This window comes from Macaca nemestrina, chromosome 5 (assembly GCF_043159975.1).
Source record: "Macaca nemestrina isolate mMacNem1 chromosome 5, mMacNem.hap1, whole genome shotgun sequence".
NCBI classification, from domain to species: Eukaryota; Metazoa; Chordata; class Mammalia; order Primates; family Cercopithecidae; genus Macaca; species Macaca nemestrina.
The window spans coordinates 165,631,556-165,650,476 of record NC_092129.1 but is presented as its reverse complement, the minus strand read 5'-3'; the positions used below and the strand labels follow the sequence as shown (position 1 = coordinate 165,650,476).

Genomic DNA, 18,921 nt, shown 5'->3' with positions numbered 1-18,921 from the left:
ACTAGGGCTGGTTGTTTCCCCTCTTTGCCTTTGAATAGAAGTGCATGCCCACACTGATGGAGTGTCAAGTGCCTGTGCTGTAGGACTACTTAGCAACCTGCCCTTACAAATCTCTATCTTGAACCACTGTTTCTTAGCATTAAAAATAAAGGGTATATGTACTTAAACCCTGGAGTCAGTGTACAGAGGTCTAACTTCTCACCCCAAAATCATGGGTCATATAATATTGTGGTCAGGAGAGTGCTTATAGGAAGTTTCAAAATTCATTTAGTTGATATATCGTGGTTTGTAGTGTACCTAGGAACATTACATTATTAGTAAGAGGCACATCCATTATAAGTTCTTGGGAAGGTGTGTATTTCAACTTAACACATTTGCAGTTATATTTGAAATGAATGTGTTTGCCTAAAAGGACTCACATAGTATCTTTAGTTCCTATTTAATGCTAAACTTATTCTGTAGACCCAAATGTTTCTAAGAAGAGCCTTGCATAGAGGCACCTGGGATATTCTGTTACAAATATCTGTTCTGTCTACATAGCTTCTCCACCTTAAGTGGTTTAACTGGTCCTTTGCAGGGAGTGGAGAAGGGATATCTCAGAAGGCCAAAGGATTAACATTTTCCCACAAAGTCTTTCATGGAAAGTCTAAAAACAGGAGAAGAGAAGTAATAACATGACCTATTCTTCTGTAATTTGCAAACTCATGAAGAGCTTCCATATGTAAATTTCACGTGTGTGTGTGTGTGTGTTAAACCCTGTGAGGTCACTATAACAGGTATTATTGTCCCTACTTTTTAAATTAAGGAAAGCAAGTCTAGGTAATAGGCTAAGTCGTTTTCCCATTGTCACCTAGTAAAGTGGACCCTTTACCCTGGTATTAGGATCTGAAGTTCTTTGCACTGTTCACTTTGTTTTCCTCAAACACCTTCCCCTTGAGCCTGGAAACCGTATCTTCCAGTCTTTTTACTTAAATTTATTTAAGTGGCTGCTGGGGGTCAGCGGGAAGATCAAGGCAGTAACAATGGAACAGGTGTGGCTGATGGAAGGCTGAGATGTCCTCAGCAGCAGAACAGGATGGACAGGCTTTCACACTGTTTATTCATTTGTCCCCTTGCACGACACTCCTTTTGGTGAGCCGCCTTGATGGTTCCCCTGGGTGTTAGCCTGCCCATTGACATTCTTCCTCATATTTCCTTTCTGCTGCTCTCTTCTATGTCCCACTGCTGCCGCTGGTGGATACCATGTTTGGCACAGTAAATCCCAGAGCAAGTGATTTTTCACCCTTCTGTTGAACAAGAAGGTCAGGGTTAAAACACAGTATCTCTATGGCGGTCGAGTGCAATGGAGGAGTGACCACAAAGGATCCCTGTTCCCAGATATCTTTTATTCCTCAGTTTATACTAAATCATGAGCATTTGTGCATGTCTTTTGAACATCATTTGAAGACTCTTTTCATGATTCTGCACATTCTGTCGCATAAATTTAGCAACATTTATTTCAGTGTTCTATTTTGGGTCTTTAGGTTATTTTCTAGTTTTTGCTGTGGTGAATATTATAGAAAAAATTAACTCCTTGGAGAAAAAACCTGTTAACTATTAGAAGAGATACAAGTCTGGTTTAAATGGTTTGCCCTAGTCATTGATTCATCAGTACACTGTAAGTTATTTATAATCAGATAAATACATGATTAGTTTTCTGAAGTAATATAATAGTGATATTAGTTTTATTTTCAGATGGAAAAAATGAGTAAAGATGGTCAGTAACAGGGATAGATTTCATAATTACATCATCAGTATTCTGACCCTAGAATTTTACTTTAGGCTCGTGCTTTTTTAAAACGTTGGTGCAACAGCAATATTTTTAATGCAGTAAGTTGATACATAAATGTATTAGTTTGAAAAATGTAAGCCCAGTTGTAAATAATCACCACTTTGTAAGAGTCACTGCTTCAGTGGCTGGCTTATGTATTTTTGGTGGAAGGTACTCCTCAAACATTTGAGCTTGACTTTTTTTTTGTCATGCATGTATAAAAGGTTTACCAATTATGAGCAAATTAGTGGAAGTTGAAGAACCAATTTTGGATTACTTAGAGGTTTATTTCCTGGAACTACTGCCTTCAATTTCTTGTGCGGACGGGTAGAGAGGGATGGGGGAGGCATTAGAGGTTTCCATAAAGCTATCAGTCCCTCTCCTAACTTCTCAGTCAGACTCACATCTCCACCCACTGTCCAACATCCAGACACAACAGGCAGTGAGCAGACCAACTTTGTTCCTAGTGTTCTCCCTTTTCTCTCTGGGTTTCTTTTTTCTTTTCGATTTCTTCTCTGGGCTTCTTTTTTTCTATTCAATTTCTTCTCTGGGTTTCTTTTTTTCTATTCAGTTCCTTCTCTGGGTTTCTTTTTTCTATTCAATTTCTTCTCTGAGTTTCTTTTTTCTATTCAATTTCTTCTCTGGGTTTCTTTTTTTCTATTCAGTTCCTTCTTGGGTTTCTTTTTTCTATTCAATTTCTTCTCTGAGTTTCTTTTTTCTATTCATTTTTTTCTCTGGGTTTTTTTTTTTTTTTCTATTCAATTTCTTTTCTGGGTTTCTTTTTTTTTCTATTCAATTTCTTTTCTGGGTTTCTTTTTTCTATTCAATTTCTTCTCTGAGTTTCTTTTTTCTATTCATTTTTTTCTCTGGGTTTCTTTTTATTTCTATTCAATTTCTTCTCTGGGTTTCTTTTTTCTATACAGTTTCTTCTCTGGGTTTCTTTTTTTTCTATTCAGTTTCTTCTCTGGGTTTCTTTTTTCTATTCAATTTCTTCTCTGGGTTTCTTTTTTTCTATTTAATTTCTTCTTTTCCCTGGGGACCAGTGCCTTTTTTCCTACTCAAACCTCCTTTACATGGCATCCACCGAGGCCCATATTTTTGGGAAGGTCTCGTTGTCTTTGAGATAATGTCTTTGGGACAATGCGTCATTGTCTTTGGGAAGCAAATTATCTTTGCTGTCCCCAGTCAGCAGGAAGTCACCTGACTTTCCCAAATTTGACATTATCTTTTCCAGGTGCACTTGCTCTTAAGAGTGGTCCTAGAAATGTCACTGCCTTAAGCTTACTTTGATTGTGTGGCTAGCTCAGTGCAAGGGTCCCAGCATTCTGTTCTAGTTTTGGGTAAACTTTGATGGAGAGGACCACTAGGTAAAAATGGACTTAGGAACTCATACAGGATTTTTTCAAAAAGGAGGAGGCCTTTAGTGTTAGAAAATAGTGTTTTTTCTTTTCCTAATCTATGGTGGCTGAAATGTGTGAGCATAGGGAAATCTGACTTGAATAAACTCTTAAGATGAAGTAATGCATAATTAATTGCCTGTCTGCATTCTTTCCAAAGTGATGGCTCTTAGTATTCACACTTGTGATAACTTAAGTTTCTTGAGTACAAGAGCCTCAGGACAGCCAATTAAGGAAGAAGAGGCAGTGGTGGTTCTGTTATGTAACCTTTCTGCTACTGTAATGGGATAGGTAATTGTCTTTTTTTTCTTAACTTCCAGTGCCTGAAACAGTACATGCAGCTGGCAATCCGAGAAGGATGTGGATCTCCCATCACTTGCCCTGACATGGTGTGCCTAAACCACGGGACCCTGCAGGAAGCTGAGGTATGAATGACTGCCATTATCTTCCCTTCTTTCCTATTTATGTTATTTATTAGGATCTTGAGCCCTGATGTATTTCCCTACCAGGGAGTCTAGCAAGAAAATACAGAGGTTAACTTTTTAAAGGAGCACTTTATTGCAACATACCTTTGGATTTTTTATACAGACTGTTAAAGCTGTCATTTATCTCAGTTCTATTTACATATACCATCTTGAGTATTGAAGAAGCTGTAGAATAGGCAAAAGTGCCAGAAATCAAATTTACCAAATGTGAAGTTTGGAGGCTGATATAGTTTGGCTCTGGGTCCCCACCCAAATCTCACCTTGAATTGTAATAATCCCCACATGTCAAGGGTGGGACCAGGTGGAGATAATTGAATCATAGGGGCGGTTCCCCCATGCTGTTCTCATGATAGTGAATTCTCGTGAGAACTGATGGTTTTATAAGGGGCTTCTCTGCCCTTTGCTCAGCTCTACTCCTTGCTGCGGCCATGTGAAGAAGGACGTGTTTGCTTCCCCTTCTACCATGATTGTGAGTTTTCTGAGGCCTTCCCAGGTCTGTGGAACTGTGAGTCAATTAAATACCCAGTCTTGGGTATTTCTTCATGGTAGTGTGAGAATGGACTCATACAGAGGCTGAATAGTGAGTCATCTTGTAAATTGTAATACCCTAAAGATAAATAGGCAATAGAGTGAGATTTCATCTCTTAAAGAAAAATGGGAGTGGGGGCATAGAACTAGGTAGGTAGATAGAATGTATGATAAACGACTTAATAATTGGAAGCTCAGTTTCCAAAAAAGCCCATGAAATTTATCGGATATCTGTATTCTAGACCTGTGCTGACTAATCCAGTAGCCACTAGCCACATGTGACTGTTTACACCTAGATAGATTTAAATAAAATTAAAAATTTAGTTCAATCATGCTAGTCAATAATTGCTGAGTGTTCAGTCACATGTGGCTAATGGTTACCAGACTGCACAGCACAGAATAAAATATTTCCGTCAGTGCGGAAAGTTCAAATGCATAGTGTTTTAGAATTTTCAGTAAATGGTAGCCACCAGGCACTGACATTTTGAGGTTCTAATGTAAGGGACCAGTGTACCCAGACAAGTGGATCAGGACGGGCTGTAGTGTCTGTCTTGCAATTCTTTAGAGCAGAGCTTAAGTAGTCTTCTCATTTTCTTTTTTTCTTGCTTCTTGCTTTCTCTCTCTCTCTCTTTTTTTTTTTAAGACCTGGTTTTCCTCTGTTGCCCCCGCTGGAGTACAGTGGTGCAATCATAGCTCACTGTAGCGTCAACTTCCTGGGCTCAAGCGATCCTCCCACCTCAGCCTCCCGAGTAGCTGGGACTACAGATGTGCACCACTATGCCTGGCTAATTTTTAATTTTTTTTTTTTTTTTTTTTTTGAAAAGACAGGGTCTTTTTATGTTTTCCAGGCTGGGCTTAAACAATCCTACTACCTCAGCCTCCCAAAGTTCTGGGATTACAGGTGTGAACCACCACACCTGGCTTCATTTTCTTTGAATAGACATTTTCTCTTTGTATTTTCCCCCTCCTTTGTTCTCCTTATCCTTTCCCCACTCTATACCTTCTCTGTCCTTCTGGTTCTCTTTATCCAGTTTTACTCTAAAAGCAATTTTACTTTTAGACATTAAAACCAGATAAACCTATAATGAGTCTTAAAAATTACAAAAGGAGGCCAGGTGCAGTGGCTCACACCTGTAATCCCAGCACTTTGGGAGGCCGAGGTGGGCGGATCATGAGGTCAGGAGATCGAGACCATCCTGGCTATCATGGTGAAACCCCATTTCCATGAAAAATACAAAAAAATTAGCCAGGCATGGTGGTGGGTGCCTGTAATCCCAGCAGGAATTACGCCTCCCAACCCAGGAGGCAGAGGTTGCATTGAGCCGAGATTGCACTACTGAACTCCAGCCTGGGCAACAGAGCAAGACTCTGTCTCAAAAAAAAAAATAATAATAATAATCAAATGTTCTCTATCAACTTGCTACTGTCTTTTTCAGTGATAAAAATATGTGGTAGTGGTGATTGATAATCATTTTGAATTGAGAATGGAATAGAAGATTACATTGGAGATGTAGGTAGCTGCATCAGTTTACATAGGCCTCCCCCTTTGAAAGTAAATACCACACACATGAATTGGACTGTACCACCTTCATTTCTAACTTGCTTGAGATCAAGATTTTATTGCATACAATTATAACATGTGGCTTATAATCTATGTATTATTGAATATACCACAATGGGGTTCATTCACAGATGCTTGACTAGGTTCTATCTCCACGACTACTACTTCCTTCCACCTTTTAAAAAATGTTTAATTACACAGGTAACACATAAATATACTTTGCTTGTTAAAAATAATTCCAATTAAGCCTGGTTCCCTTTGTCCTGCTGCTATTTATATTACAACACGTGATTCTTCATTCTTCATTGTCTTACCAAATGCATTTAAGTCTAACATTTCTTCATCTTCAAAGGATGGCAGGAATGTAAGCTCTTTCCTCTGAGCACTTCCTTATGCAGGTCTAACTTACAAAATTGGCTGTGCTCCATGTATCTGCCTTCTTGATTTTTCCAAATTGGCTCAGCTGTGATTATGCCTCCTAACTTTTATCTATCAAGAGTAGCCTCCTTAGTGACGCACTTAATGCCCAGTTCAAGTACAATTGACCCTCAGTGTCCGTGGGTTCTGCATTTGGGGATTCAACTGCACATGGAAAATACTCAGAAAAAAATATTTTTACTGAACATGTACAGACTTTTCCTTGTCCTTATTCCCTAAACAATACAGTATAATGATTTACCTAGCATTTGCATTGTATTAGGTATTATGAGTAATCTAAAAATGACTTGAACTATACAGGAGAGAGGATGTGCATAAGTTATATTCTAATACTACCCCATTTTATTTCAGAGACTTAAGCATCTGAAGATTTTGGCATCTATGGGAGGTCCTGGAACCAGTGCCCTTCAGATACTGAGGGATGACTCTACTGTTCCCTTGTATAGGAAATGGTAGAAAATGGCAGCTTCCCTTTCAGTGTCATGGAAGCTGTTGAGAGATAGTGACTCAGGAGGACTTGTGGCTAGAGGTGAACCCACTAGGAGCCAGGGAAAAGTAAAACTTTCCTCTATTGCATCATCTGGTACTTTTAGCTTTTGCTCTGCAGAGCTTTTCCAATGTACTTGATCTTGTAGTTGTGTCCAACATGAAATTATGAAAAGCAGGACACAGATTGTTTACTCCAATAGCATTACTTCAGGCAAAGCCCTTACTTGAAGTTAGTAGCCCTGTTAAAAAAAGGTGATGTCTAATTTAAGCAGTTCCTGTATAGTTTATTGAAGTAGCATCCATCACTTCCTGGGAAAGCCTGAACCATTTGTCTGGCCTGTGTAAATTTTGAGTGGTGAGTGCATATACCTATTTGAATAGTAGCTGCCATTACATGGCCTGAGAATTTTAACTTCTTCCAATTGCTAGGCGTCAGTGGAGGGCAGGGAAGAGCTTGTCACTCTTCTTGGAAATCTTCTTGGAAATCTTCTTTCCAAGCCCTGGAACACTGAAATGACCAGCCTGCCTTTTACTGCTAGTGCCCCAGTGTGCACCAGAGAAAGGGTGGGTGCAGCTGCTCTCCCCAAGAATGGAGGCTTCAGAATTTCTGTAGGAGGGGATTTAGGGCAGGGCCCTCTGGAGACCTGGGTTAGAGGTATGGTGGAGGAGGGATCGAGTACTGGGGAATTTGAAGTTACGTTTGCAAAATAAATATAGTTTTTACTCAGATTGCATGTTTATTTGGGTGGCTTTGGGAAAGTTGGCTACAGTGATAGGGAATCCAAGTGTTTTTCCCACATCCTCTGCCTCCACTTGCCATCTCTTAACATTCTTCCTTCCCATTATCATGGTGGGAAGCTGGGGCAAAGGAAGGATGAGAATGCCCAGGCAAGAGGCCATATTCCTGTTACTGTGGTGTAAGGATCTGAATGGGAAGGGGTGAGTGTGTCTGTAATAACCTTTGGCTGCAATATGTCTTGGCTGGAGAAAAGTAAACCTTTGGGATGGTGGGGATAGAGGAATCCGCCAAGCCAGAGTTAATAGATATTTTTGAGTTTCCTGGCTGAATTACATTTTAGAAAGTATTTAAAACTTTGTTTTAAAATGTACTTAAAACTGTATAAGTGGGTAATAAGATTTCTAAGATTCTTCTTTAACTAATGGCACATAGAAAACTAAGCCACAATGGGTTGAATGTGTCACGTGAGTGTATGGATGTGTCCGTTTTACTTATGACTGAGTAGAGGGAGAAAAGGCAGGGGATGATATGTGGAAAGATGATCTTGGTTAGATCACGTACAGAGACTTCTGTAGCACATGTGAAACAAAGAACAGCGAAAGCTGCCCTCTACAGTGGACTGCGAAGATCTGTGATCCTGGAATTCCATTTCTTGCCTTCTGCCTCTCAGACAGTGATGCCCACGTGTGGTTTCTAATCAGGACTTTTTATCTAATATTCAGTTGAGAGACTTCACCCAGTCACCAGGTGAATGGGCGAATGTGCTGTTTTTCTTCTCTGTTAGGAAGACCAGCTCTCGTTCTCTGGGTTATGAAAACATTTTTAGTTCCTATGTTAATGTGATTAGACATTGATCCGCAAGGTGAGTGTTATTTCCCCTGCCTTGCATTTTGCAAGTCATAGCATCCTCCAAATTGCCCAAACCTTGACAGGTTGTAATGATCTAGTTACTAGTGGTCAATTCCATCTCCAGATGCACTGATATGTTTTATTATTTGTTTGCCCTGTTTAATTTTTTAAAAGCAACTGTAGCAGAGGCATGATTTGAAGGACCAAACCTAAGTGAAGTCTGGGCGCCTTTTCCTTCTGTCCAGGCTTTCCAGACTCTGATGGGTAACATTTCCCTAAAGCCTATCCCCAACTTCTGTTTCACTTTTGAGTGTTTTTTTCCTAACTAAAATGCAGTATACATTGTATTTATTAACATTTCTTATGGGAACTCATACCACTTTTGGCATCAATACTTTTGTGGTGAGCAGGCTCCCCTTTCTGCCTCTCTTTTTTTTTTTGCAGGGGGATGGGGGGAGGTGGGTAAGGTCAGTGTTAGTGTAGATGATGATGCTTGTTTAAATATTATGATCGTGGTTAATACTGATTAACAGGGTGTGCCTCACTTTTCATTTCTTCTTGGTTGTGTACGTTAGAGAGATTAATTCACAGTTATGTGTAACTGTTACAGCACTCCCATGTGTAGGTGTGGTCTGGCTTCCCTGGATATGCTCTGCTAGGGATGGAATGGAAAAGGGAAGACATTCAGCTGAGTAGGAACTGAGTATTTTTTTTTTCTTCTTTTTATTTATTTATTTATTTTTGAGGCAGAGTCTTGCTCTGTTGCCCAGGCTGGAGTGCAGTGGCATGTTCTCAGCTCACTGCAACTTCCACCTCCTGGGTTCCAGCAATTCTCCTGCCTCAGCATCCTAAGTACCTGGGATTATAGGTGCCCACCACCATGCCCGGCTAATTTTTGTGTTTTTCATAGAGATGGGGTTTTATCATGTTGGCCAGGCTGGTCTCAAACTCCTGACCTGAAGTGATCTGCCCGCCTCGGCCTCCCAAAGCGCTGAGATTACAGGCATGAACCACCTTACCTGGCCGGAACTGAGTATTTAAGAAGGATCATAAGGTTCATTTTTATCATAAATGAAACAAAACAAAATAGTGATTGTGAGCTAAAGTTAGTAACTTTTGTTGTTATTATTCTGATATTATTGCTCTTACTCTATTAACATGAAACTGAATGTATTTTATCTTTGAATTAAAGTTTGGGTTTTTCCCCCCCTTTGGAAAGAGTTTCTAGAATGATGATGAGGAGCAAAAGTTGTCTTTTGTGCTTGGATGGGAGGAGAGATAAATTTCTGTTTAACATTAAATTAGCACAGCTTTCAAAGGAGAAGTAGCAAAAATTAACTTTGAAGACTATTAAGTAGTTGATCTGAGGATAGTGGTCTCATGATAGCTGAGAATTACCTAGAGAGCTTTGCTTTTACTGCTCGAACATGGATTTGGTTAGTAATGAATTAGAAACCACTGAATAAAATAAATGTCTGTAGTCTATGCTGACTGAAATTTAAAAAATGAATAAATAGAGAAGGGATAGCTTTCTCTTACAGTGGAATTTTAATCACCAGTACAAAATGAATGATGGAAATAGAAAAATCACTAAGCAAATATTACAGTAATAACTATTTTTGGCAAGAATTGTCAGTAGATCAAAAATTAGTGGGCAAAGTTTGATTAGAAACAGGATTTTGCATAGTTTCAAAATATCTCCCTACAAGATACTTGTTAATTCCAAATGATGGAGAAACTGGCAGATACCACCTTAACCACATTAAAAAGTTAAAATCATCAATAATGAGACATGTTGTCCTCATGTAACTCCTGATAGCCCCAAGGACACATCTGTGATATTCTTGCCAAAAATGCATAACCTCAGTCTAATCATGAGAAAACATCAGACAAATCCAAATTAGGGGAACATTGTACAAATAACTGGCCTGGGCTCTTCAAACTCATCAAAGTCACGAAAGGCAAAGATAAATTGAAGAACTGTCCCAGATTGGAAGGTCAAGGAGATACCACAACTAGATACAAGTTGGTAACCTTGATTGGATCTTAGACTGAAAAAAAGACCTTAGTGGGACAATTAGTGAAATCTGAATAAGGCCTGAAGATGTTTTAATTCCATTGTATCAAAATATAAATTTCATTATTTCAGTACTATGATTATCATTAGGGAAAGTTGGAATGGCATTTAGGAACTAAATTTAGAAAGTGTTATTAGGGGAAGTTGAGGGATTGGCATTTAGTAACTCTATACAAGTTTTGCAACTTTTTACATAATGGTCTGGTGTGATTTTGAATGATTTGGAAATTCTCGGTTGGCAGAAAGAAGATAAATGTATACCACAAGATACCTCTTTATAATCTCTCTTATTCTCTAGGATTGTCAGGTGTAGCAGTCAATTTTAGAGTACTTGTGAATATCCTCAAAAAATTGGTTGTAGCCCGTTTACCTGCAGCCTGATTTAGTCTTCTAATCATCATCCTAACGCAAGAATTAATATTTCAATTTTACAGTAGTAGAAATGGACGTCTTGAGCAATAGTGACTTAGCTCCAAATGACAGTGGAACCAGGGATTTAACATTTTGTATCATTTGTTGTTGTTGTTGTTGTTTTTGTACAGCTCTCATCTAAAGCCAAAAGTATAATAGAAATATTTCAGAAAATTAGTTCTATTCTGCAAAATCCAACAGACAAAATCAAGGGGTAGACCTTTTGTGAATCTTATGTTTATTGCTTTCTAAGTAATTTCAGCCCCTGGAGTGTAGCTTCTGTATGTCCTGCCTCACTGTGTGCCAGGCTTCCAGACCAAAGCTTTACTCATGGTAAGCTGTCAACAGATATTTAGAAAAAAATGTGACTGGGTGCAGTTGGCTCATGTCTGTAATTCCAGCACTTTGGGAAGCCAAGACAGGAAGATCACTGGAAGCTGGGGGTTTGAGACCAGCCTGGGCAACATAGTGAGACCCCATCTCTTCAGAAAATTAAGAAATTATCCAATTATGATGGTGCATGCCTGTAGTCTCAGCTACTTGAGAGGCTGAGGAGGGAGGATTGCTTGAGCCTGGAAGTTTAAGGCTAACGTGAGCTATGATTGTGCCACTGTACTCCAGCCTGGGTTGACAAAGTGAGACCTCATCTCCTAAAAAAACAATAATAGAAAAGATGTAAGTCTAAATGAGGGGAACTGGGGAAGAGAATGGTGCATTCTGTGGGTGTCTTCATTCCAAAAGGACAAAATAGAATGAGAAGCAATGTAATTAACTTCTTGTAATCACAACTTTCAATTAAAAAATTGATTTACCTTAGTTAAGTCTTAGTTCCATACAACCTTTGACTTCAATGAGAAATCCAAAGTAGCATAAAATGCCAAAAATTAGAAATCTATGACTTCCCTGTTGGCAATAGTGTGTACTCCAATGAAATTTATTTTTCTAATTTAAAATTAAACATCCGTCTCTACAGTTGTTTACTTTTTACTGCATGAATTTCTGTCATTTTTCACATTAGCATTTCATCTGTATCTAAAACATCTTCTGTTTGCCTTGTCTTCCATAAGCTGTATTTGACTTTTATATAAATTGCTCATCATCGAAAAGAGAATCAGAATTTTTAGGGGTTGACTTTGAAGGATTTAAAAGGAGGTCATCAATCCAAAAACTATTTTAGATGTGGGTGTGTGGGGTACAGGACTGTCTTCTGGAATCAAGGAGGGTGGTTGGTTAAAAAAAGATTCATAGAATAGTATTGAAGTCTCTTGGGCCCAGGTGGTATCATCCCCAAGTCATGTTGATCCAGCAGTTGACATAGCATTTGTTTGTCTTCCACCCATGATGCATTAGTGACAAATTCCGGAACTAAACTCTGGTTCCTAAATGCTTCCTATCACTTCATTTGCCTGTACCTTCTGTCTCCAACTCTGAATTTTATTTGAGACACCTTTGTCTTTCAGGAAAGATGTCTGGGTAGCATTATAACAGATGAATAAACCTGACTTTCAATGTGATGAAAGTCCAACCATACCATTGAAAGAACTATGGTAAAATACATATAACATGATATTGGGCATAATTTGTTTTTTTGTAAAAATGCTAAGGAGCTTTAATTTAAGGTACCACATGAAAATGCAACATTTTCTCCCCAATTGGAGAAAGAAAATTTGGATAAAAATGTTTTTATAATTAAAGTTATGTTTTACCATACTTTATGTGGAATGAGGAAGACCAAACTTGTTTTGTGGTCCTTTATACATTTTAGCTAACTTAGATTCATTTGTGAAATGAATAAGGGAAAGGATTAGATTTTAAATGCATTATAAAAAGTATAATATTTGTTAAATACAATTTTAGCTGCATCATTTTCTTACTCCAGTGTTCTCAAAGCAGATGTCCTTTCCTTAGTTGCAAGAATGTCAATGTAGGTATATTTTGTGCCAAAAAAAGTTGATGGTTTTGAGTTGGAATTGTCAGGGCTAAAACTCTGTCCTGTATCAACTCACTGGATGTCTGGAAGGCTAATATCAAATCCTTTAATTTTCTCATATGTAAATCTTTAAGTTATGTCAATATGTTTACATTTGATGTCAATGGAATTAAAATGTTTAGAATGCTGGTTTAAGAGCAGTTAGCTTTTCCTGCATCTGCCTTTAAAAATGAGTAATTTGAAATGTCATTCAGTTAAGTATGAATTGTTGTTTACTAGTAAACCTTTGGTTTATATTGCCATCTGAAATGGAATAGGGGTCTAGTTGCAAGAAATATTTTAGGCATTTCTTTTCTACCGGGGTCTGGGATGTCAATGTCCCATAACCGGGGGCTCCAGGAAGTGACTCTTGTCAGAATAAATGATTTTTATATTGTTTAAAAGGTAATCTTTCCTAGGTGACAAATGACATTTGCATAATTCCTGAGTTGCTGTCTACCTGACTTTAGTTTTTAAGGATTCCAAAGCTAGAACTATACTTCAAAAAATTATTAAATGAAGATATAGAGAAAGGAAGCGTCTTTAATATATAAATATGAATAGTGTTAGAAGTCCCTGTAATAACATTTTGTTGTCCGGTCTTGGTAGCTACTGACTGAAGGATAGAAGGTGATCAATGAGAACCCTTGAGCAGTGATTCTCAACTGTGGTGGTGGAGTGGGGATGACTTGAAAATTGTTGCATGTGTTTTACTACATGAACAGTGTAGAGAAAAAGAGGTTTGCAAACAGTTGGTGTAGAGGAAGTATAATAAGCAAAGCCAGAAAGAGAAATCAAAAGGCTGGTAACTCAGGGCCCTATGATGACTGAAGTCTCAACCTTTTATGTCTCTGGTTTCAGATTGCCTGTTTGGTACCTGTGGACCAGTTTCAGCTTTATCAGAGGTTAAAATTTGAAAGAGGTATGAACTCTTCTTTTTTTCCTGATGGTGAATGTGGTTTTACATGTGTCATTTTTACACTAACCGGGATGGAAGATAAAGGCAGCTGTCGGCTGTCAACAAAGCCACACGTGTACTCCGAAAGGAGGATACTGTAGTTGCAACATAAAATTTCAAGCCTCTCAGCTACCACCAGAAAAAAATGCAGAATAGCAGGAAACAGAACTTTCCTTATGTTGTTTGTTTTGTATTTTTAATTTGGCTTATGTAAGAAAGGTTTTGCGAAATTTAGATGGCTTTGTAATCACAATAATACAAAAGAAAGTGACTCTCAAAATGGGTTTTACCACTAATTTTCGATTCTTGAAGATCACTTGGAAACATTACCAGCCAAAACATCTTTACTGCTCCTCAAAATACTCACCACCTGCTTTTTTGATACTACTTTTGTAATCATGTAATAACAGACTGTGGATATGTATCATTCTTGTGCAATTTACAATGTATTGGACTGATTTTCTTTCTGACTTTGGACTTGGGGGAACTTATATAACTTTTCTATTTAGCTATAAGAATTATGTTTTTACTTCATTTGGCTTTTGACAGGTATTTTTTAGGAGCCATTTCCCTCTTGTCATACCCTAATCTATTTTTGAGGTAAATGGACTATTTCTTAGTATCTCAGAAGTAGGAAAAAAATTGTTTCTCCCAGAACTCATTGGACTGGTATAGTCTCATTGAGTATATTAAACTGAAGCCTAGCAAGAACATAAAGTTTTCTGATTGCTAACTTTTAAATATGGATTAGTAAAGTCTAGAGGTGAGGGTGGCGGGGGGGGGGGAATGAATATTTGTCATGTGCCAATAAGTTTGGTCAGTACAATTATTTTTATCTCATTTACTTTTTACAACTACCCTGAAAAATAATTCTTACAGGAAAAAAGAAAAAAAACATAAGAGCATGAAGAGGGGTAGAGTAGGAATGCTTGTTGGGGATTCATAGGTTGTTAATCGCAACCTTAGATCTAGATCTGGCTTGGTCTTATAGGAGAAGAACACTGACTTTGTTTTTGCATGTGTGTTTTTTTTTTAATCCAGCAGCCAAAACCAGATTCATCTCATGGGTGGATTACTTAATTCATAAGGCTGATATATTAAGCTAAATTTACAGGAAAAAAAAAAATCTTGGACTAGGTTGTTTGAATTCCAAATGGTGGGTATGTTTTTGCTGTATATCCAGATGGGAAGTAGGAATAATAGTTTATAATGTTGAACATGGAATCAGAACCAGGGAGTCAGACGGATTTTAGGTTTAATGGATGATGATGTAATCTGATGCTTCTGTCCTGTGATAAGTTAATGATGGGGGGGTAGTTAATATTGACCCTCTCTAATCCATCCACATGGGCTGATTAGATTGTGTATTATAACGCCAGATGTGATAGCTAAAGATAAGAGCATCAACCATCTGCCCTGCCATTTTCCCACTTTATCCCAATATCCTCCATATAAAAATCAATTATAATTAGAACATGGACATTCCCAGTATTCACCCTGTGGATGACTGGCTGTAGCAAGTACCATGATTTGAGGGCTTTTACCTGGAGAAAGCCTAAAGAGTTAGGTTGGATTTTCAGGCTGCTGCTTAAATGGTGAGATGTGACCTATCAACCATGTCAGTCCTACTCAGTCACTGGGACTCAGTCTATTTATAGTATTCTCATGCCTCCATCAGCACTTCTCCTCTCCTATGACTGCCTGTTACTTCTCCGGCTAACTTCACTGCCCCATATGTCAGCAACAGGCCTTATTCCTAATTGTTTTACATTTTAGGTAACACATCTGTTACCTCAAATGGCTTTTTGTAATTAGAATATTCTAATATTACCAGGAATTACAGCTTTCTGTGGGTTGCTTCTCACTGATGAATATAAAGTTTTGGTTTATTTTAGAATGGTAGCTAAGAGCCTGAGTGCAATTGCAGGCTCCACCACTGGTAAGCTGTGTGACCATGACAAGGTCCTTAATATTTCTGCATCTCAACTTCCTGTGAAATGGGGATAACGAGCATCTCTAAACCATAGGGTTGTGATGAGGATTATGGGAATTAATACTTGTAAAGCACTTCCGGTGAGTGCTTCCTGTGTCTCAGTGTTCAAAATTTTAACAGTCGTTGGCAATAAAAATAAGTTAAAAGTAGCACCTTTAAATTAGATTATTCTCAATGTTCTTCTCCTGTACACTTTTTTCCCCATGAGATAACCATACTGTTCTTCAGGAAACATCATACTGAAATAGATATTATTGATTGTCTTGTTGTCAGTGGGATTAGAACACTTGAAGTTAATTGGCACCATCCATCTTTATGTGGGGCAAGGTAGATGTGGAAAATCATTGGCCAAGATTTTCACTCTTTCCCCAGATAGTGGTTGGCTTTTTGAGTTTTCAAGCAGTAGTCAAACCTACCTGTGACTGGCTTATTCCTTCATTAGACATGATAATATGTTCAGTCTGGCTACAATTAAGTTGGGCAGGCCTCTGAGCCAGTCTGTCTTTCTTAGGTGGTGATGGCATATTTCTACTTTGCTCTGTTACAAATTGATCAAATAGTTTTATTCATACATGGAATTTTTTTTTTTTTTTTTCTCACGAGTTCTAGGCAGATGCCCCACTATGGATCCCATGCATTGACAATTCATGTTGCTGTTCTTACTTTATAGATGAAGAAACTGAAAACAGGGCAGATTGAGACTTGCCTAGGACCACGTAGACTGTGGCTAACCTTCCTCATGTATACAAATGTTAAAATTCTCTACTTTTCTTTTTGTTATTAAACATATACCTAACATAAAAGTTGACATTTAAACCATTTTTAGATGTACAATTCAGTGACATTAATCACATTCATACAGTTAGGCAGCCATCACCACTGCTTCTAAAAGCTCTTTCATGGTCCCAAATTCTGTAGCCGTTAACCAATAAGTCCTTATTCCTCTTCTCTGCAACCCCTAATAACCTCTAATCCACTTTCTCTTATTTGCCTATCCTAGATATTTCATGTAAGTGGAACCATACAATAGTTGTCCTTTTGTATTTGTCTTATTTACTTAATAAATGTTTTTCAAAGTTCCATTCCTGTTGTAGCATATATGAGAATTTCATTTTTTAAGGCTGAGTCATCCATTTTATGTTTTTAACGTCATTTTGTTTATTCATCTGTTGATGGACATTTCAGTTGTTTCCACCTTTGGCTGCTGTAAACAATGCTGCTGTGAACACTGGGGCGTAACTATCTGAGTTTCTGCTTTCAGTCCTTTTGGGTAAAGTAATAGAAGTGGGATTATGGGATCATATGGTAATTTTACATTTATTTTTTGAGGAACTGCCAAATTGTAAAACCCTATAATTTAAATATAAATTTAATTAGACATCTTACTGTCATAAAGTATTGCAATGTGTTAAATTTAGTGACCTTTTGATTTAAACCCCTCATTTTATGAAAAACGTAATTGAGGCCCGGAGACAATTTCCTCTTAGGTGATTTTGTTTTTGTTTTATTTATTTTTTTTGAGATGGAGCCTCATTCTGTCACACAGGCTGGATTGCAGTGGCATGAACTTGGCTCGCTGCAACCTCTGCCTCCTGGGTTCAAGCAATTCTCCTGCCTCAGCCTCCAGAGTAGATGGGATTACAGGTGCCCACCACCACACTTGGCTAATTTCATATTTTAGTAGAGATGGGGTTTTGCCATGTGGGTTAGGCTGGTCTCGAACTCCTAACCTCAGGTGATCCACCCACCTCGGCCTCCCAAAGTGCTGGGATTACAGGCATGAGCTACTGCGCCCGGCCTCTTAGGTGATTTTGGAAGGCAATTTGTAATCATGTAATTCTTCATTACCATCCATTATAATTATTATTGGAAAATGGACATTTCAAGTAAGAGTAAATTTAAGTTAATAAAGTGCTACATAATGGAATTTACATGGTTGGGATACACTTTATCTAATCCTATCTAAACTTTATCTAAAGTATATAAAATAGACTTCTTATCTACCTCAAACTCAAGACCTTCATCAGCTAGGTGACTTTGAGATCTATGTTGTGAATGTATATTTAATGTGAAACCGTTTATAAGGGGATATGGGGGTGCATTAAATACCCACTAATACTGTTAATGAGTTAAATGACGAATTGACTGAAAGAAAATCTCATTGCTGGACTGTGAGACCGAACTGTAGAGATAGCTGCTGCTCTGGAAAAACGTAGAATCAGAGTAGATGCAGCACTATTTCTTAGTTATGAAAAATCATCCTTAGTTTTTTCCAATTAGTGTCTGCCAAGTTCTTTTAGTCTTTAGCTTGTTGTTCAGTGTGTGAATTGTCCTCTGCTTTGTGTTAGGTATTTGATTAGCTTGTCCTTTATGTCTTTGTCTTCAGCTAAGTCTGACAAAATATTTTGAATAGGATTGCACAAAAATCATCCTGCTGCTTATGCAACTCGAAGAAACACTATCTGATATTGGTTGGTTATTCTACCCACTTTCCACCCATCTGCGACTTTTCCTCTGGCTACCACTATGTTTCTGGCTTTCTCTTTCTGCATCAGTTTTCCAGTATTAACAAGGAAAAGGGAATGCTAAGTTTGGCATGGATTAATGACCACTGCTTTACTTTCCAGTGGTTCTCCAAGTACATGCCTGATGATTAATGCTAGAATTTTTCTTTTTTTTCTTTTTTTTTTTTTGAGACGGAGTCTTGCTCTGTGCCCCAGGCTGGAGTGCAGTGGCGCGATCTCGGCTCACTGCAAGCTCCGCCCCCCCGGGTTCACGCCATTCTCCTGCCTCAGCCTCCCGAGTAGCTGGGACTACAGGCGCCTGCCACCTCGCCCGGCTAATTTTCTTGTATTTTTAGTAGATACGGGGTTTCACCGTGTTAGCCAGGATGGTCTCGATCTCCTGACCTCGTGATCCTCCCGTCTCGGCCTCCCAAAGTGCTAGGATTACAGGCTTGAGCCACCGCGCCCGGCCAATGCTAGAATTTTTCTTGCCTCTTGTTTCCAGAGTCTACTTTTCCAAAATAGTTTTTTTTTTTTGAAAATTGGGTTAAGATGATCCATCTCGAGTTCTTAAGCACTTTTCCTTTTTTTGTGACCCTGTTTGACTTTCTGTAACTATTTCTCACTAGGGTGATGTATCTGTTCTTGAATATTTATTTATATTATCATATAGCAGTTTAAGAACTCTTACAGAGGGGTTGTGTCATATTGTT

At 38.3% G+C, this 18,921-nt stretch overlaps 1 protein-coding gene across 3 annotated transcripts in view; it reads left to right on the top strand.

Annotated features, from left to right (window-relative positions):
- Positions 1 to 18,921, top strand: part of LOC105482500 (ring finger protein 144B) — a 198,764-nt gene that overhangs the window by 146,649 nt on the left and 33,194 nt on the right. For all 3 annotated transcript variants that reach the window (XM_011742644.3, XM_011742640.3, XM_011742641.3), the window contains exons 3-4: positions 3,528 to 3,632; positions 13,615 to 13,675. In XM_011742644.3, the coding sequence (XP_011740946.1) occupies positions 3,528 to 3,632; positions 13,615 to 13,675 (166 nt within the window). The remainder of the gene's footprint in view (positions 1 to 3,527; positions 3,633 to 13,614; positions 13,676 to 18,921) is intronic.